The sequence below is a fragment of the Sorex fumeus genome, unplaced genomic scaffold (assembly GCF_029834395.1).
Source record: "Sorex fumeus unplaced genomic scaffold, SorFum_2.1 ptg000037l, whole genome shotgun sequence".
Classification (NCBI taxonomy): domain Eukaryota; kingdom Metazoa; phylum Chordata; class Mammalia; order Eulipotyphla; family Soricidae; genus Sorex; species Sorex fumeus.
The window spans coordinates 38,392,162-38,413,707 of record NW_026606094.1 but is presented as its reverse complement, the minus strand read 5'-3'; the positions used below and the strand labels follow the sequence as shown (position 1 = coordinate 38,413,707).

Here is a 21,546-nt window from a genome sequence, read left to right as displayed (position 1 = left end):
TTTTTGCTAATTAAATATAGAAAACGTATTTCATTAATGTTTTCATATTGATAGCTTAAAATTAATTAAAAATTTCAGAAAATTTTTCTAACTTTTGTGAACTGAGCCAATAGTTTACAAATTATTTCTACTAAAATTTATTTCAAGTTAAAAAAGAAAATAAGAGAAATCTATGTTTAGCATTTTTCAGTAAAACTATAGGTTTTATTTGGTTGTTAACAAAGTATGGTTATATTTTTACATACGCACTGCATAAAATACACTGAAAAATTGATGACCAGCTAGTAAGTTTAGCCTAATTATGCCCTCATAGTTTGAACCTTTCCCTCAAATTTTCTCTTATCCTCCAAACTGGAATTTAACAGGTTATTATTATTTTCTGGTTTGTAGGCCACACATAGAGGTGCTCCAGGGCTATTTCTGATTTTGAACTCAGGAGTTGACCCCTGGTGCTGCTTAAGGGGTCCTAATTTAGTAATGTTTCCAATGGAGCTGTGGATAGAAGGCAAGTGCCTTAACCACTAACACTCCTGTCCAAAACTGAAGTACTGACCAGATTATTTCAATTATCTGCTGTTATATTTTCAAATATTAGGCACAAGGGAGTACTGGTATTTTTTTATTTTTTTTTTTAGAAATTTCCTTTTGCTCTCTGTCTCTTTACTAGCTTAAATTACCTTAGGTCAAGATGTTTCCTGTGAATATATTTATGGATAGTGACAAATTGCCCAACTCAGAAAAATTTATAATGTTTACTAACTGGAACAACCTTTATTACTTTAAGGATTAACGTTTTCAGTTTACTAGTCATGCTTTTAGAAGCTTCTTAAACTGTGAGTTGTCCCTGCATATGTGGTCACATAACTAAGAAAAATACTTTAAATGTGTTTATGGTTTATTGATAAATGTTTAATTGGTATACAATATTTTATATGCCAATACACCCAAGGCTGTGAGTGGAAAAAGTTAAAGAAGACTGCTTAGTGAACAAAAATAATATAATTCGACTTTGAGTCTGGATAGATTAAAGAAAAAGATATACTTATAAAGGAAATCAGATCTTACAAAGGTACCCAAAAAAGTACATATAAAAAGAAAATTAGATATTACTGAGGTAAGCATAAAACAAAGAGATCTGGGTTGGAGATGGTAGAGTGGCTAAGATGCTTGTCTTGCACTCTGCCAAGTCTAGTTAGATCCTGAAAGATGGGCAAGGAGTGATCCCTGAGAATAGAGCCAGGAGTAAACCCTGAGTATTTCAGGATGTTGCCTAACCCTACCCAATGCCCCTAAAGAAAGAAATCACCAAAGGAAATTCCTGAGTATGTAAAATCAACAATTTTTGGGGGGGGGGGTCACACCCGGTGATGCACACAGATTACACCTGGCTCTGCACTCAGGAATTATTCCTGGCAGTGCTTGGGGGACCATATGGGATGCTGGGGATTGAAACCAGGTAGGTCACGTGCAAGGCAAATGCCCTACCCACTGTGCTATCACTGCAGCTTCTAAAATCAACAATTGTTTTGAAAAAAAAAAAGACAGTTTGAAAAAAAAACTGTAACATGATGAACAAAGATGTAATGCACAAAACTTATTTAGAATTGATTGGAAATAATTTTTTAAAAGATTAAACTAGTAGATAAAAGCTAAATTCTATAAAATATTGCAATACAAGAGAAATAGTATATACAAAATTATTCAGTATCAGTAAGCTTAACTTATATTATTTTCATCTATTAGAATGGAAATATGTAAAGTATAGACAAAATTATGTGCTGTGAAACACAAATTGTGAGTAACTGTTAATTTAAAATTTTTGGAGGGAATTGAAATTTTTGAAGTTTCTTTCCATGAAAAACTTAAAAATACAGAGACTATATGACCCATTGATTTAAATTCTAGAAAGGCATAATAGAATACTAGAAGGAAATTCATATACAGATGTTTTATCAAGGGCATTCACTCTAAAATTTCTTGTAATGTTTATTACTTGAAAAAATGGTTATTATCCAAAATTGCATATATCTATTAGGAAAAACCTTATACAGAAAACCTTAATCCAAAACCTTATATATAACTGTGTTGCTAGGGAGTTTTATGACTTAAGAAAATATTTACTTAAAAAATTAAGGAGAAAAATAAATGCAATTTACAAATCATTTGTAGGATGTTATAAACAGGAGAGAAAATTTGGACATTCCATGTAAAACCATTTAAAGGACTTTAAAGTCACGGAGACAGAAAAAAATCAGGTCAGTTTGACTGGATAATATCGGCTAGGTAAACTTCTGCAGACACTCAATTAGCTTGGGTGCGCCCTTAACTCACCCATTCACAAAAATCATACTAAGGACCACTTAAGGTCGAACACTAACCAAAAGCATCTTATTCACCGCTTGGTGCCCACCACCCGTTCAAGTGTGTTTTTCGAAATAAAAACAAAAACAAGAACAACAAAACCCAGACTACTCCAGTCCCTGTAGACTTGGGGACTAGACCTTTATCCCCCCTAGGAACAAAAGAGCTTGCTTGCCTGAGATCACACACCCTTGCCCCATGAAAAACACCAATCGCCGCAATTGCTTCTACCACCAACCCTCTCCCATGTGCGCTCGCCTGCCACTCTTCCCAGTGCTCTGTGTCCATCAATTTGCAGAATCCTCACGACCACCCTGCGGGGGGGTTGGGCACTGCGATTTCCCCCTCAAAACCAGTGTGGACGTCGAGTCACAAACTGGATTTCATCTGGATTTCATTGCCCTTTCCTCCCCGCCATCTCTCGCCCAGGTTCCCGCAAACTCAATCCTCACGATGGGAATGTACCTAGGGGCGCATCCGTGTGTCCGTGGGAGGGGTGCGGGAAGTAGGGAGCTTTGCAGAGACCCGAGGGCGGAAAACAATGTCTTCATGTGCAGTGTTTTACACCCGCTGCATCCCCGGAGCGCCCCTCCTGGCGTCCCCGGGGGGACCGGGGAAAGCCGACCCTAGCGTGGGACTCGCGCGGCCTCTCGCGCCTCCGCTGCGTAATGTGTCGCCCGCCTCCAGACGGCGGCGACGCAGCCCCCGAGGACCCGGGGGAGCCGGGCCGCAGCCTCCGCCCGTGCCACCTGCTCGCGGGCTCCCGCGTCCCCGCCCCGCGTCCCGCCCCCACGCCGCGCCCGCGCCCCGCGGTTCCTCCCTCCCTCCTTCCCTCCCTCCCTCCCTCCGGCGTGACGGGCCACGAGCGCAGCCGAGCTGTCAGCGGGCGCACTGGGCGAGCGCGCAGCCCTCGCGGCCCGGGAGCGGAGCGCGCGCGCCGGGGACGCTGCCTGGCTGCTGCGGGCCGCCGGTCGAGCGTCTCGGGCCGAAGATGTTGTTCCTCAACCCGGGCTCGGCCCGGGGCAGGGGCCGGGGGCGACCGGCCGGGGCTCCCCGCGGTGGGCTCTCGTCGCCCTGGAGCCCCGCCTGGATTTGCTGCTGGGCGCTCGCCGGCTGCCGGGCGGCCTGGGCTGGGGACCAGCCCGCCGCCTCCAGCCACCCGCTGCCTCCTTGCCAGGAGGTGAGCTGCACCTGGTCCTTCACCTGGAGTTTGCGGGGGGAGGGGGTGAGAGGGGGGGCGGGTGATGAAACGGGGGAGGTGCCTGTTTATTGCTCTCTGCGGTCGTCTCTTTTCTTGCGTGGTAGCAGGGATGAAGTTAGCGGCTCGGGGAAGCTGGCCCGGCGAGGGTGTGTGGCTGGGCTATCTTGGGTGATGCTTTTCTCCTCGCACCCGTGTTTCTAAGGCTCGGAAGGACTTTGGAGGACCTGGGGTCGTCGGGGGCGAGGGCGAACCTAGCCGTGCACAGCTCTTACAGAGCCGGATACTGCCACATCAGTGTTCCCGCTTCTAACCTTGGTCCCTGCATCTCCTCTTCTTTCTCCTCCCTTTCTACACTCCCTTCTTCCTGGCCGCTTCATCCCGCACCCCGATAAGGCCCCGGAGACTTGCTAAACCCATGTGTGTTATCACTTAGCACTTTTCTGGAAAAAATGGATATGAATTAGGAAGGGGAAAAAAGAATGTTCTTAGGGCAGTGGAGGGTTGGTGATCTAGAAAATGAGAAAGACGGTGATTATGCTGCTCCCGGGGCAGTGCCCGTCACCTGGCTGTGTATAATTTTTATAGCTTGAATTTATTGTTGATTTATAGCCAAGAAGGAGAAATTACGGGTGATGAGGTTTGCTCCTGCTTTTAGGGGAACTGTACTTACTGTCCAAAAAATATCTACAGGGGTGTCATTGGTACTTATATTGGGTGTTTATCTTTCCTTTTAATGTTCCAGACAGTGCATCCTCTTAATGAAAATCAATGCGCGAAAGGAAGCAACATTTTTGACCTACTTTGATTTTGTTGGGGAGGATTTGAGGCGCGAATACTGGTTTTAGGAAGATTGCTAGGAGTCAGGATGATGGGTAATTTTAATTTAGTTAGAAAAAATAGATTAGCCAATAGGCCCCTAGGGAAGAAAGCCCAGAACCTGTTCCTTTGTGTCTGGTGCTGTAACTTTTGAATTTTACTCAGGCTTGAGTTAGAGTATCTGCATGCAGGCAGGGCACCACCTGTCACCCAAGGATTTTCATCTTCCTCTCTGACAGCAAAAGCCCCAGGACAGACGAAAATGAAACAACCCAGTACAAAGGAAAAGTCTATGAACACGCTGCTCGGCTGACTCAACAAACAGCTGTGTTTAATTTCAGTCTATTAGTGTAATCAGTAGTTTTGTCTGTGGGTTCCAGTTTTACCTATTACCTGGGGATCATCCATTCTTTCAGGAACAGTGCTGGTGGGACAGTTTAAACCATACCTTTAGTTCAAAGCCCCAATAGAAAGAACATGTATCATTTAAAAAATGGAAATATTAATATTCATGGCATTAATTATCAGTAATGAAAAAATGTGCTTGAAAGGGGTGACAAGCAGGGCCGGTGGGAATGTGTTTTGATCACTAATCCTTTAGATGAGCATACGTTCTGCATAGGGATATCTAGGGGAAAAAAAACAGTAAAAATCTATATCCTAAGGCAGAAACTTTGAAAGTAGAGCAAGGGAGATGACAATGTTTAGGAAGACCATCTCCAACAAATTCTATCCCCTGTTGACCTGGCTTTAGAAACTGCATATGACTCCATCAATTGTGGTTTCAAGTTTGAATTTTCCCTCTAAAAATGAAGATAAAATTTATAATAGGATGCCAATGGGTGTGCTGCATGTAGCTTGTTGTATCTGAGAAATATTGAAACACAGGCTAAATTGTATTCTACCTGAATACTGACAAATAGTTGGAAAGTGACTGGGAATCAGAGGTCCCTTTGAAAATAGGAGAGTCAAATGGTCTCTCAGGGCAGAATCTGCCTTCTTTGTTTGATCTTACTGAGTTAATTTACAGAATTTATCATTGTTCTATTATTTTTTTCCTGAGGAAAGAGAAAAAACATGTCTCTTTTAGACTTCAGTGGTAGAGATAGAGCTTCATGTGACATGTAGATATGGACTTGTGGGCCAAGTTCTTGTGGACATAGAATTAAAGTAGGAATAGTGTGTGACTCTCTTCCCACACTTGATTAACAGAAAAGCAGATTAATGCATATATAAGGGATACACTCTCTGGTGGGGAGGAGAGAGAGTAAAGGAGGGAGGGAGTCTGAGATTGGAAATCAAAGCCAACTCTTAGTAATGTGAAATAAATGTTACAGTATGGACAAGGCTGCAGGTAATTCTAAACTTCATTTCCCATATGTAGTTTGATGCTCACTCTCCTTTATTATTATTTTTTCTTTTGTGAAATTAGTTGTGTTTCAAGTTACATAGCCTTATTTTCCTTCCCTGTTTTTGGAGGAAAGCATGAAAGGAAAAGCAAGAAGAAACATCAAACGTTCTGCAAGTGATCTAGTTAGGATTGTCTGAGTTCAGAAAAAGGCCTTTTAAAGAGACTTAGGTTATAGGGGAAATTGTCTCTTAGATTCTTGCAGAGGATAGGACTCTGGGGTGAAACTTCTAAAATGCTTATTTGTCAAAAGCTGTGGATGATGGAGTCAAAAAGGGGAGAAAAATGATTACTTTGGAATCAGCTGATGATCAAATCAGCAGGATGGAAGCACAAGTACAAACAGGAAGACTATAGTTTGGGAGTCAGAAAAGTCAATGTGCCAGCAGATGAAAGATAAAAATAGGATATGACTTCAATAAATGTTTTTTAAAGGGAAAAAAGTGTATGGACTAGGCATCCAAGAAGACAGAGTTAATATTTCTGAGGCTGTCATGTGGGAGTAAACTTACAAAGGATGAATATGTTTCTATGTTTCTTGACATCTGTTTTTTGTGTGTAAATTTACAATTTACAAATTTACAAAAGCTGGCCTACCTGTCTTTACAAGGAGGATGAAATGAAATTAATATGTTAAAGGGAAAAATCTATGTAAATAAGAGAGTTGTTTATGGTTAAATTAATAGACCTAAATCTTGATATATAAGAAGGGCCTATAGTAAGCTTTTGGAGGTTGATAGAATAGACTTCTACAAGAATTGAATGAAAATTTTGACTCACTGTAAGTAAGACTTAATGGGGCTGCCAGAATGAAAAATATAAAGAGGCCAACAAATGATTCAGAGTTGGAGTAAGGTACTATAAAATAGAGAACATGAGAGTTAAAGAACAAAACTAAGTGAATTGTGTATGCATTATTTAAATCTGGAAAATTAAATCACAGAATAACTTGATTCTTGGTACACTGCTGTAAAAACCCTTCATAATATAATCCTGGTCTCTCTGAATCTTCACTGACAGACATTTACTGAGCTTGTATCCAGGCAAAAATGTCAGAGACTGTGGAGTTGCAAATTAAAAAAAATAATTAGATATGGATGAGACAGATATGTAAACAAACACAGGTAATTAAGTCATCTGGTTCCATGAAATAAGAAAGGGGAAGTCAGATATAATGGAAGAGAATTAGAAAAGGCCCTAGAGAAAAAGTGAGATCTGAATGGTCTAAGCAGCCAAGGGTCAACTATTAGTGTGATCTAGTTTGGGGAAAAGAGATTTTGATGATAAATATTTAAGTGGCAGAACTAAAAAAAAAAAAACAGTATTTTGTTGTAATTGATTCTAACTGAAGAACCCAGTGCTCTGTGGAGCTTATTGAGAAGTGAATATGAAAGACAGGTAGAAGTCCAATCTACATAATACATAGCTTTAAGTCATGCTGTTAATTTTTAGGTTGGTGACCCTGGAGGATTTACAAATCAAAAGTTAGAAAGTGTGCTTTAGTTTGGTAGTAGTATGAGGCCACATTTGATTGGAGGCAGAAAGAAGTGAGACCTACTAGTAACAGTTGTAACAGTCCAGGTAAGGAATAATTGAATTTTAGAGCTAGAAATGAAGAGGGTAAAAAGGACATACTGTGAAGAGACAGAATTGACCCTAAGTAGATATGTGGGGTGAGGTTTCAGTGTGGTTAGAACATGGTTCCTCTAATTTTGATGAGGAATGTGAAGACATTAAGGGACTTGGTTTTGAAGAGAAGGTCTCTTAGTACAGTGGCTCTGTAAGCAGTTAGCTATCAGTCCATTTTTGCTCATGGGCATGTTCTGGGTAGTGTGGAGATATCACTTGAATCAAAGACAGTGGTTAAGACTTCTAGTTAAGAAAAGACTATCCAAGAAAGGAGAACAAGTACGAGGAGAGAAAAGACTTGGGTTTTACCAACATTAAAGGGACATAAAAGGATAAGTCCACAAAGCAGACACATAAGTTACAGCGAACATAAGAACATAAGATAAATGTGAAGGTTTGGAGACTTTGGAGATGGGAAAGAAGTCTTTGAAGAAGAAAGGGGAGAGTGGTATTTGCTTACCCAAAGAGGTTGAAATGAAGACTGAAAAGAGAAGACTGGGTTTGACAGATTGCTGATGTTCAATGCCAGAGTGATTCCTGCAGCGAGGGATGGATAGAACATTACCTGTGACATGAGGTAGTGGAATTTAATTCTGTAACCTGTCTGCATTTAGTAAGAATTGGGTCTACCAAGTGTATGTAAATCAGAGGCCTTGAAAATGTCATGTTTTCTGTTTCAGACTCTGATGGCAATGGTTGATAAACTTTGTGTGGGAAGTCTCTGAAGGGAATGGACTATGTGTGCCAGTGTCAGAGATTCTAAATCCATGGTTATTGAATGAAGGAGTTAGGACACTGCCTCTGTTTCCAAGCTGTTAACATAATTACCTTGCCTGTTATGTTGTGGAGGTGAATTTTCCATTTCAAGTTCTTCTGCTCAAAACCATTTCTCATGTTTTAGGCAAATGTGAGCAAGTATTCACACCATCAATATTTACAATGTAAAACTGAGAGTTGACAACTCTATGAGTGTCATTTTAGCATAAGGGATGGGAATAGCGTATCATAATATAGATTTTTTCTATCAAAAAACAGTGTCATGGCTCTCATGATAGTTTATATTATCATAAAACACCAGTCAGATTTTGGTGGTCCATTCCTTCCCACTAAAAAGAAAAAACCAAAATGACATGGATCATTTTCTTTTCTTTTCTTCTTTTTAAAAATTTTATTGAATCACTGTGAGATAGTTACAAGCTTTCATGTTTGGGTTCACACAATCACACAATGATCGAACACCCATCCCTCCACCAGTGCACATTCCCCACCACCAATCTCCTCAGTATACTCCACCCCTTTCCCCACCCTCACCCTGCCTCCATGGCAGATGATATTCCGCATACTCTCCCTCTCTCTCTGCTCTCTCTCTTTTACTTATGGTTTGCAATACAGACACTGGGAGGTCATCATGTTTGGTTCATTATCTACTTTCAGCACACATCTCCCATCCTGACCAGTTCCTCCAGCCTTCATTTTAGTGATCCCTTCTCTATTTCACCTGCCTTCTCCCTTCTCTTATGCTAATGAGGCAGGCTTCCAGCTATGGACCAATCTTCCTGGCCCTTGTATCTATTGTCCTTGGGTGTCAGCCTCATGTTATGTTATTCTATACTCCACAAACGAGTGCAGTCCTTCTGTGTCTGTCCCTCTTTTTCTGACTCATTTCACTTAGCATGATACTCTGACATGGATAATTTTATCCTGTTTTTTTCCTTTCTTAATGTTAAATATATCAATATTTGCATATTTGTATTGTATACTCATATACAAGACTTTTTACTTTTTACTATATACAAGATATTAGCAGCAAAAAGATTAATAGAACTTCTGCCTGCTTCTCATGTGGAAGTTTATACTATCATTGGTGCCAGATCAGAACAATAATACACGTTAATTAATAACAAGTGAAGCATGTAGTGGGTGGTTCCATCCTCGTAGCCTGAGGTGGGGAACTCCCTAAGGGAAAGATGTGAAAACTGTGACTCAGTGGATGAGTAGGAGTTTGTTGGAAGGAGGTAGTGCATGGTGTTGATGGCCTGTCTTAGAGGAAACTTGATCTTGATCAGGTCTTCCCAAAATTTTTCCACTTGTGATCCCACTTCAGCTGAGAAATGCACCAGACTGAATACTGCTAGAAAGACCCTGGGTTCATTATTTTTCATTTTGAGTTAATTTTACTTGTTGCATGCTCATAAACCTTTCATAGTTTCCAAATGTTCTGTGAATTCCACATTCAGTTATGGCATCCTCTGGGAGGTTACAACCTTCCAGAAGCTAAGGTCTAGATCAGAGGTTCCCAAACTAATTCGGCTTAGCTTCTTAAACTGTGGGTTATGACTGTAGGGAGACAGGTAACTCAATGTAACTGCCCCCTTTAAAGAAAAAATAACACTCAGTGACCGCTGAAATCTACTTTTGTAGATTTATACAAACAAATAGACAGTGTCTCCTATTGCATCTGAGACTACTGCTGCCCCTCACATCATGCCAGTGTACCCCTGGGGGCTTAGTTTCCACTTAGGGAAACACTGGTCTAGATTTATTTCTCTGTTCTCCTGATAAAGACAAAGGATCTTTTCTCTGAGTCCATTACAGCGTACCATTAACTGTGGGGACCTTCCTTTCTTGGTCTACAACTAGCTTTCCAAGCCCACCTTGGATGGATGGTGAACTGTACTGTTATAAAAGGGGCCAACTGTGGGAGCACATACAGATTGAATCCATCAAGTACCCAAAGATCCTAGCTCTCTGCTCTTGCACAAGTCAGCATCTGACCAGAGGAAAGTACCTTTTGCAAGTACATATTCCCAGAATGGGTACCATTTGCTAAGTCACACAAAGGTACCATAAGTTTTATCAGCGACTCTGATTTATTCCCCCCCCCCCCCCCCACATACACACAGACAGTACATTCACTGTGGGCAGAAATTTTATTACCTTTGTCAGGAAATAGCATGAATTTTTTTCTCACAAAAGCACTTAGAAGAGTTGTCTCAGTAAGACATGAGGCCTCTGGAGGTATGATCACTGCCTTGGAAATATAGTAGAGTGGAGGCTTCCACTTTCTTAGTTATCAAAAGGAATTTATCTTTGTGGCACATTTAATTGACTTCTTCTCTAATCTGTACCAAACATAAGACACTAAAGCAAAAAGCCAGCAGTCAAGAATATTTGATTCGTTTTCAACTCAGTTTATATCTATGGAATATAAGATACTTTTCATAAAACATCACTTTTGCAGGCTTTTTTTCTCTAGGTCATTGTTTCTCCCAAGTGTGATCCTAGTACCAGCAGATCAGCATTATCTATGAACTTATCAGAAATACAAGTCTTTGAACTTCCAGCACACACTACAGAATCAGAATCCTTGTGAGGCCCAGTAGCTCTCAGGGGACACCGACTCAGGCTGAAGTCAGAGAATCACTGCTTTGGATAGAGTCGTCTGAAACCTAGCGATTGAGTTATTAAATTTCTTTCAACTGTAAACCTAGCTTTATGCTTCTGCAGGGCATCATAGAAACTCCTAAAATAGTCTCATCAAATGGAGCATGAGATTTTTCCATAACCATGGAATGATGAGCATCAGCAAGTACTTCCTTGTTTTACTTTATTGTTTTTTGAGACCACAGCCAATGGTACTCGGGCACTGTAGTCAGGGATCAAATGGTATTAAAAGTAATAAACAAAGCAAGAAAATTTGAGCCTTGCCACTGCTTTGTATGACTTTAAGCAAATCAACTTCTTTGTCTTTCTTTGACTGAACATGGAGATATATCTCATGATAGAGTTGATATAAAGATCTAACAATGCATTTGGGAATGGTCTGTAGATTTTAATATAATACCCAGGTATTAGTTATTATTTTTGAACAGTGTTTCTATGTTCTAAGAGGAACATTCTAAATGAATGAATTGAAATGTGAAAGGATAGAATTGAGGGTGGAAAAATGTATTTACCAAAGTATTTGATAGGAATATTCCTCCTACTAATGGAAGTTTTATCACGGTCACGGTCCTCCCGTTGTTCATTGATTTTGTTTGAGCGGGCCCAGTAACATCGTGAGACTTGTTACTGTGTTTGGCATATCAAATACATCATGGGTAGCTTGCCAGGCTTTGCCACGCGGGCAAGATACTCTCCATAGCTTGCCAGGCTCTCCGAGAGGGGCGGAGGAATAGAACTCGGGTCAACCATGTTGGCTGCGTGTAAGTCAAACACTCTACCCATTGTGCTATCACTCCACCTGGAAGTTTTATATTGTGAACATTTTAAGAAATACAAAGAAAATGTTAGCACTAATTCTACTGCTAAGGAATATCTAGTGTTAGATATTAGGTAGATGTTAGTACATTTTTTACCTATTTTCTTTTTCAACATGTAAAGTCTGTCATATGTGGAAGTTGTGTCTTTTCCTCTTGTTGAAAACATTTGCCAATAGCATTAATACTTTCTGATAAGTATTTTTGTAATAGGTATGAAAACACTGGACCTAGTTGATCATGGTGTAACCACTGAAACCTTGACTTGGATTCAGTCACACCATGTACTCCTGGTCTTTCTCTTTCTCCACTGTCACCCTTCTCAGTCTTTGCTTGTTTCTCCCTATTTCCCAGATTATTTACATTGTGGAAATCAAGCCTTTGTAACTCCACTATTTTTTTTAGTCATTCTTATATTCTTGGTGATGTTCTCCAGTCTCTTGGACTTTAAGTACCATCTCTATATGGACTGTTCTCAAATTTACATCTCCTGTCATTCAGCTCTCCATAAACACAATTTTGACATCCCCATTAGGATAGGTATCTCACGCCTGATGCCCAAAACCAAGCTCCTGACATTGGTGCAAATTTACTTCATTACAGTCCTTCTGTTTACTTTAACAACAACTATTTTCTTCCACTTATTTACATCTAATACCCTGGAGTCTCCACTGACTTTTCTTTCACATTCAGTTTCTCAGCAAACCCTCTTGTGATTGCTTTAAAATAGCTTGGTCAGAATCTCTTACCACTTTGCCTGTATCTTTGTGTGTGTCCTTCTGAGTTGTACTCAGTTGTCACTTTCAATAATCCTTCCCTGGCTACCTTTTAAAAATACCACCATCATATGGTGTCTGAGTTATTGCTGTAGCTACCCATCTAGATCATCTTTAGTTTGATCTGTACATAGTAGTCAAGAGATCTTATTACAGCATGTTGGAAACTCAATGCTTCTGCTCAGAACTCATCCAAGTCTTCATTCAGAACCCAATATCTGATGGTGGCCTTGGGGTCACTTGATCTGGCCTCCAATAGTCTAATAATGTCATTTCTTCATTTCCCCTTCACTCCCCCCTCTGCCTTAGCTTTCTCTGTCTCCTTCCTCTTTCTACAATATACTGAGTACTTCTTTCTTAGGGCTACTACATAAACTCTTCTCTCTCTGCAGAACTCTGTTCTTTCAGGCATTTTCTTGGTGTTCTCCTTTGTGTCCCGTGTTCTTCTAATTTCTACTATATTACCAGCCCCAGTAGTATCTCGATTGCCCACCTTCTTAAAATTGCCACTTTCTCTTCTCTAGTCTTAGTTCAGTCTTTTATTTTTGACCATAGTTCTTTTTTTTATTTTATAAAGTAGAACACAATATTTGATTACATTTAATATTTGAACACCAGTCCCACCACCATTATAACTTCCCACCAACATATTTCATATATTTCTATCCTGAACCCCAACCCCTGCCCAAAAGCAGAACTGAAATAATTTATTTTGTGTTGTTTGTTATGAAAAACCTCTGAAAATGCTACAAAAAAGTTTCCTTAGAGGAAGGAGTGTGAAGATTGTTGCATTTTGTTGTATTTCATCCAGGGGCCGTTAAGCCCTTCTGTAAGAGACCACTAATATGTTGTTAAAGGTTGAGCCTTGTGTGTGCATATATATATGTATATATATAAACTATAATGTTTCCCTCTGAGATTGGTTGCCTCCTACTTTAAACCCCATCAAATGTGGCACAATACTCTTGGAGTATGGGTAATGTGAGATATGTGTTGTCCAGGAATAGGTTCATTTGTGGGTGAGGCTTGGTCCTAGTGTGTGGAGAGTGGCTGTGAGCATGGTGGCGGTTGAGTTCTGGAGATTTTTGGCTGCCGGGGCTGGGTTCCTTGGGTCATGGAGAGTCTCACCTGTTCCTCCTTTGGGGCGCATTGAGTGAAACAACTTGATGCGGGGTCTGTGGCCATAGTTCTTTTAAGTATTCATTATACTTACTTTTTTTTTTCTTTTTGGGTTACACCTGGCGATGCATAGGGGTTACTCCTGATTCATGCACTCAGGGATTACTCCTGGCACATGCCCTACCTGCTGTGCTGTCGCTTCAGCCCTATACTTAATTTTTTTAATGATCCCCTCAATAAATTATAAGTTCCATAAGTATTTATTGCCATAAGAGGCACTATTCTGAAAAAATGATATTCCATTAATGCATCAAATAATTTCTGGCATATAGTAAAGACTTAATAAGTGCTTATGAAATGAATTAATTTTAGATTGTTTTAATTATCTTTTATAATAAACCATTCCATATTAACATATTATATGAATTTCTGATTATTAAAGATAGATTACTTGTGGCAGAAATCTTGAGTCACAGGTAATGAATAATAAACTGGCATTGAAAATTGTATTTTGTTACTAATTTTATGTTAAAATGCATCTCCTTAGTGTAATTTACATTTTATTTCCTTTTGTACTTCACATGTTTAATATAATATTTTTCATTTCACTTAGCCTTTTGCATTTCACTCTGGAATTTTCTGTTTAGGTGTTTGCATTAATTGTTTCTGTTGTGTATGTGAGCTCTTGCTATAGCTATGATAATATATATACAATGTAAACATTCTTTCCTGAAATTTTTTTTCTTGTTGAAAAATACTGAGAAGAAATTGCAAAGTGAAATTTTTTTTTACTTTTACAAGTAAGGTAGACTGGATGAGGCTATCTATCTTATAGATGAGACTATATTTTCTTTAAAAATTTTTATTTTAATATAGGCACTGTGTAATGGTAGGATTTCATGCACTAAACACTCACTCCAGCACCACACCCTCTATCAGTGTCTACTATCCTTCACCATTTGGAGTAAAAATTCTTAAGCTTGAACTGACCAACATTGTTTGTTGTTATTTTTTTAACTTAAAAATAGCTCTGCTTCATTTATATAAATGCTTTTTTAAAGTGATATTTATAATATGATCATTTATCTAGAAGTTATTGAGTTCATATAGAAAATTTCTAGTGTAGAAAAACAAATCTGTAAATCTTTGGCTATAGTAGAGCTGGGTTCAACACTGATGGATGCAAGCCCAGAATTATATAGAAGGCCACTGAGAAGTGGCAACCAAATCAGACTAAGGAATACTGCTCTCAGAGAAAGTGCTGTTTGAACTGAGTTTTGTAAGATTCCTAGAAGTGTTTTTGCAGAGAACAGCCTCTCTCAGTGGTATAAGTGGTATACTTATACAGTGGTATAAGTGCACAGAGGAATTTAATCATCTGACCATTTCAAGGACCACTTAGAGGGACATGGGTGGGAGTAGCAAGAGATGCTTAATTTATCTAATTTATGAAGGAGGTCAAGACTGTGGGTCTTTCGAGAATAACTCTGGGGAGGCATTGGATTATTACATTTATTCTGTTTGTCACTGGAGGAACATAAAAGGAATGTTGGAAGAAGAAAGATCAGGAGACTGTTGTATCCTCCATGCAGAAGAAAAAACAAAGCGAAACAAATCATAGCTAAGCAACTGACAGGGAGCATGGAAGGGGAGTAAGGAAATAGAGTAGACAGCAAAGTCATCTGTTTTAGTTTATCATTACTTCTAGGTTTTTCACTTTGGGTAATAGGGTAGATGCTCTGCCTTTGGGGTTGAAAATTTAGGAGGAGGAGGAGATGGAAAGAAGATGAGTTCATTATTGGCATCATGAGTTTAAAGTGCCCAAGGGACATACAAATAGTGTTTTGCCAGAGACAATTGAATGCATATGAGTGCGGCTGGGAGACTATTTGGGAGCCTTGAGCCCATAAGAGGTAATTGAAGTCACTGGTGTTGATGAGGTCACTGAGGCTCTGAGCACATAGCACGTGGTATGTTGAGGAGAGGGCTCAGGGAAATGCTGCACTTAGGAAGCAAGGAGAAGCACTTGAGAATGATACGGAAAGGCACACTCAGAAGAGCCATGCCACAGAATCACTGAGGACAGAAGATAGGAAGGTGACCGTAAATCTCAATGTGATCCTTTGTATTCTAAAAGGCACACAAAATTTTGCATCCTTGTGGACAAGATTCAGACTACCTGGTGACTGAAATAACTAGGCAAGTTCTAGACCATTTGAATTAAAAGTACCCTAAAGTTATTAATTTAAGAAAGTGATGATCCACCAGCATGGATGACAGAATAGCAGGAGTCCACTCCTGACTTTCTGAGTGCACTGCTTGGGAAATCCCCCTTTCTATCCTCTTCAGCCCTCAAAAATAGTTTTGAAGCCATAAATGGCAGGTGACTGCCAAAAGCCATGGGGAGTGCTGTCTAGATCCTAATAACCTGAACAGAGCAGCTGACTCATAAAAAGGAAACATTTAATTTTCAGACTTAGGTGCACTATTTGAAGAGGCACATTGACATAGGGAGAGGCTGGTTTGAAGTGTGAATTAGGAAGATGAACTACTTTAAAAGTATCTTGAGGTGAGACCACCGAGTAAAGGGAGCTAGGAGGGCCTGTTCTGGATGGGAGATGCAGGCTGAAAGTGACTATAGACCGAACATGATGGCCACTTAATACCTCTAATGCAAACCACAACACCCAAAAGGAAAGAGAGAGCAAAAGGGAATGCTCTGCCACAGAGACGAGGTGGGGTGGAGGGGATGGGGTGGGCGTAGTGGGAGGGTTGCTGGGACCATTGGTGATGGAAAATGGGCACTGGTGGAGGGATGGGTACTCAATCATTATATGACTGAAAGTTTGTAAGTGTAACTGTATGTCACGGTGATTCACTAATAAATTTTTTTTTTAAAAAAAGTATCTCCAGGTACTTAAGGATTTCTCAAAGGAATTGCGAATGTTTACCTCAGAGGATATGTAAGGGGGCCACAATAGCGAGTTTCAAATACATTGTATGGTCATATATAAAGGCATTGGTAGTGTGCTCATTTAGAGGAAAAGAGAGATTGGTAGGTAGTAAAGAGGAGAATACAGACTTGATTTTATACTAGAAGCTGTTTTGTACTCTTCTTGGATTAAATTAAGTTTTAATTTGTGATATTCCTGTTTTGGGGCATGCTGTTGTCCTGGTTCAGCCAATAGAGACAACGAATTCTGTATACTGCACTGAGAGCATGTGTGCAAACTAAGGGTCATTTCAATGGCTGCTACAGGTTATTTACGTTTCTACTGAATCAGGTGCAAAGATGCAAAGATACATCTTTATGCTTGGTGCTTTAGTTCTAGGACACACGCTTTCCCAATCTGTCGCCTCTATTCTAAAATACATATAGTGTAAACAGAAGATAATGCCCTCTGGTGTTCAGCCTAACATCCTAAAATTGGAAGCAGAATAAATTGGGCATTTTGAAATGCAAGTTTAATGCTGACTTCTACTTGATAATTCTTGGCTATATTAATAACGCATGTTAGCAATAATATTGGACACTTAAATATACTTGAGCTTAGTATACTAGGGAAGTACTTCCTTATCTAAAGAGCAGATAAACATTAACATCATTTGCTTTATTCTTGTGGTTTCGTTTTTTCTACACTTGACCTTTTTAAAATTAAAGCAATGCATGTGCACTCTAGAAAAATGAAGTAATAAAAAAAACCACAATCCTGCCAGATAGGTACACTACTCTTAAACATGAAATTAAAGAATGGCTAGGTACAGTTTTGAGGAATGTCATATTTTTACTCATTTATCTCACAAATTCTAATGTTTAGGTCTTAATATGTTCTAGGAGTTAAATAACTTGAGAGCTCCAGTTGCTGCCCAAGTGTCACTTTTCATCATCTGTAGTAGTGTAATAGGCTGTAATAGTGTAATCAAATGTCTGTGGATTTTTAAAAAATCAATGTACATGTCTGTTTATAAGATGGGAGTGTCATGTGCCTAAAATTTAGTCATATTTTTGCATTTAATAATATAATATAAACTTTTATATTTTGACTTACTTAGAATTTTATTCTATCTTGGATGTTGGGCTACACCCAGTAGTGCTCAGGGTTTACTCCTGGCTCTGACCTCAGGGATTACTCCTGACAGGGTTGGGGTGCTCGGGATTAAATCCCAGTCAGCCAAGTGCAAAGTAAGTGCCTTACCTTCCCTCTCTGACCCCAATTCTAGTTTATTATCAGCTAATTATCTTTTATTGTCTTGATGATTACCATTGTATGGTTAAAAGTGTGAAATACACTAATCATGACATAATGCCTGTGCTTTCAGAAATGAAGAAACTGAAGCTCAAATACAAGTAAAAACAAGCAAAAGATAACAGAGCCAGTGAGCCCCAGATGGGAGTATGTTTGTTGCTAGAGGCCTCACTTTTTACTGCACACCTCCACCTCCTATTGTTCCCAAACACAGCTAGTGTGTACTTGTAAGTTTTTATAGTTCCTTTCAAGGATTGTGTATTGAGGGGTCAGGGAGATTGTACAGGGGTTCAACAGGTGTAATTCTGGAGAATCCTGAGTATCAACAGTTGTGGCCCAGGAGACCCCTGTTGGGGTGTCTCTTATGGTCCCCATGACCTGAGCAGCACCTCACCCATGGGCCCTAGCACTGAACAGTTGGCCTAATTGGAACAAGTGCCCCTTAGGCACCCTGAGCATCACTTGAGGGTTCTCACTTTGACCATCACTTTGAGGATGGCCCTCAAAGAAAGAAAGTTAATGTATTCTAGTTTATGTATTGAGTCTTACCAAGTAAGATTCCAAGAAACTATCTATAAATGTTTTCTTTAGTAATATTCAGACTGTTAGATTTTCTAATGCTGTCCCTTTTTCATGTGTTTCATAAACAGTTTCCTCCATGGTAGGTTTAATGTTCCATATGTTTTATGTGCTGTAGTGTTTTAACCTCACACGGGGTAGGTGGCCCCAGCACTTGGCACTGGAGCAAGAGGTATCTGTATAGAGTCTCTCCACTTGCTTCTGTTGTCTGGCAAGCTTTCTTCTCAAGCTGTGCTGATCATCTGAATGGACATCATCTGTTTCTAATGGACTCTTGTTTGGGAGAATTTCATTTTAGAATTTTAAAGAGTTGGGCATGGTTCTTCCACTGTTAGTAACATATGGCAATCACTGGATCTAAGGAATGTTCTGCCTCTATCTTTACCTATGTAATTCTGGGAATAAGGGACTGTGAGCAGGAATGAGGTGTATTAGTTAAGTGACATCTGAAATCAGAAGCTCTAAGGCTTTCAAAATAAAAGATCCAACTTTTGAGGGGGGGGGGATAACACAGACCAAAGCCAATTTAATCTAAATATCAGTTGCCTTTAGTTTTATCATTTTGTCATAATAATTTGATGCTTTTTTTCTCTCCCCCTTCCTTATTATGCTTTCTTTGAAGACTTATATGACAGGCATCTGAACCATTGTTCTAAATTTGTGGTTTTCAAACCAGTGCTAGTCTGAAGAAATTTCCTTCCTGTCTCAAAATGTTATTGCTGCTTAACCTGTATCATGTAACTATTATTATTAATTTTTCTCTGACTGGAAAAAAGTGATTTATTTATTGTTTTTTTGGCCTCACTCTCCGGGTGTTTTTTCCTCAGGGATCACTCTGGGCAGTGTTAGGGGACCATATGTGGTACTTTGGATTTAACCCCATTCAGTTGTGTGCAAGACAAGCCCTTCCTCTGTAGCTCTCAGACCCCAATATGAACCCATTTAAAAGTTATTTACTCACTTATTATTCCTATGTAAATAATGTGCTTCAATTGTTAGCTATTGTTAAGAAAAGATAAAGTCATGAAGTTTACATACAAGTGGTACTACATGAAAAGTATCATGTTAAGCGAAGTGACTCAGAAAGAGAGGGATAGACATAGAAAGATTGCCTTTATCTGGGGAACATAAAGTAACAAAATAGGAGACTAACACCCAAGAGTGGCTGAGATTAGTGCCGGGAATTTTGCTCCATGGCTTGGAGGCCAGCCACACATGCTAGGGAAAAAGGGAGTTCAGATAGAGAAGGGAGCACCAAATAAAGGATGTTGGGAGAATCCTCCCAGGATGGGAGAAGCGTGCTGAAAGTAGACTATAGATCAAACATGATTGCCACTCAATGCCTCTTTTGCAAACCACAACACCCAAAAGCGGAGAGAACAAAAGGCAATGCCCTGCCACAGAGGCAGGGTGGGATGGGGGGATGGGGGGTGGGAGAGATACTGGGACCCGTGGTGGTGGAAAATGGGCACTGGTAGAGGGATGGGTACTTGATAATTGTATAACTGAAACCCAAGCACAAAAATTTATAAGTCTACAACTGTACCTCATGGTGTTTCACTAATAAAAATTAAAAGAAAATAAAACAAAACAAAAATACCCAAAATGTTAGGTATTTTATAAGAAAATAATTGTCTGGAAAATATTGTTGAAAGTACATACATATAAAGTACACAGTTTGGTCAGTTATTAGCAGGTTTAAATACCCTCACACATTCATTGCTTCCCCTTTATAATTCATCCCTTCTTCTCTCTTATCCCCATGAAACCACTGATTTGTGTCTGTTGCCATAGATTAATTTTCCTTTTCTAGAATTTTGTATAAATGGAATCATGTGACATATACTCTTTTATTTTGATCTGGCTTTAGCCACTTAGATTTATCTTGCTTTTGGGCCACACCTTGCAGTGCTCAGACCTTACTTTTGACTTTGCACTGTGGGATCACTCCTGTTAGGGCTCTGGGGACCATATGGGATGCAAGGGATCAAACTTGACTGACTGTGTGCAGGCAAGAGCCCTGTCCACTATACTATTGCTCTGGCCTAGTCCACTTATATTTTGAGACTGATTGACATTTTAGTGTGAACCAATAATTTTCAATAGGGCGTTCGCCTTACAAGCGGCCAACATGGCCGACCCGAGTTCGATTCCTCCGCCCCTCTCGGAGAGCCCGGCAAGCTACCGAAAGTATTCGATATGCCAGACACAGTAACAACAAAGTCTCCAATGGAGACGTTACTGGGCCCGCTCGAGCAAATCGACGATCAACGGGAGGGCCTTTACCTTTACCTTTACCTTTTTTGCCATACCTGATGGTGCTTGATGGCTACTCCTGACTCTGTGCTCAGGGAAACTTAGACTGTGCTAGGGATAAGTACCAGGGCTTCTACTTGCAAAGCACATACTCTAATCCTTTGAGCTCTCTCCTCAGCTCCCCAAGGGTTTTTATAGTTGACTAACATTCCATCTCTATAACAATAAGCTTACTTGTAATATAGGGTTTTTTTTTTCAATAATGCTGTGGCTTAGGCCCACAGCCTCACACATGTGAGAATGCACTCTAACATTGAGCTACATCCCAGCCCCCAATATAATTCTAGTTGTAACTCTTGATATCCTTAAACCCCAGTATGATAATGTAATCTCTGAGCATCAAGGACTCATTAGTGTGTACTTCAAATAGATTGTTTATAAATTCAGCGGCAGCCTAAAATGAAGTGTAAGCACTAAGGGAATCTTGTCATTCTGAGATATTCTGGGAGGTAATTTTTTGTTTCACTAAGTACTTAGTGCTATTTCAGATAAATCTTGATGTTTGAAAAGCTAATCATTTAGTCGGCTGGATATGTTTGTTGTTAGAACGGCTTCTGCTTGCCTGCCTGCTTGCAGAGCACTTGTTTCTCGCTAAATGACTGGCTCCGAAGCAAGTGAGAGTGGTGACTCTCTCGTTAATCACTGAGAGCTAAAATGAGGATTCTTTGAGTCAGTAGTCATGAGTATCTGTGTACTATCTGGTTACTGTTGCTTTATGAAATGCTCAAGTATTGTAACCCCCTATCTTATATCTTTATTTCCTTAACCAGATTGCTGAACTAGAATTGTTTCATAAACTTCTTAGTTTTTCATATGTAGAAGTATACCAGCAAAG

At 39.8% G+C, this 21,546-nt stretch overlaps 1 protein-coding gene across 1 annotated transcript in view; it reads left to right on the top strand.

The window, feature by feature from the left end:
* The first annotated feature begins 3,218 nt into the window (after positions 1 to 3,218).
* Positions 3,219 to 21,546, top strand: part of ELAPOR2 (endosome-lysosome associated apoptosis and autophagy regulator family member 2) — a 214,685-nt gene continuing 196,357 nt past the window's right edge. Inside the window, exon 1 of the mRNA XM_056117955.1 lies at positions 3,219 to 3,541. Coding sequence (XP_055973930.1) covers positions 3,353 to 3,541 — 189 coding nt within the window. The 5' untranslated portion in view covers positions 3,219 to 3,352. The remainder of the gene's footprint in view (positions 3,542 to 21,546) is intronic.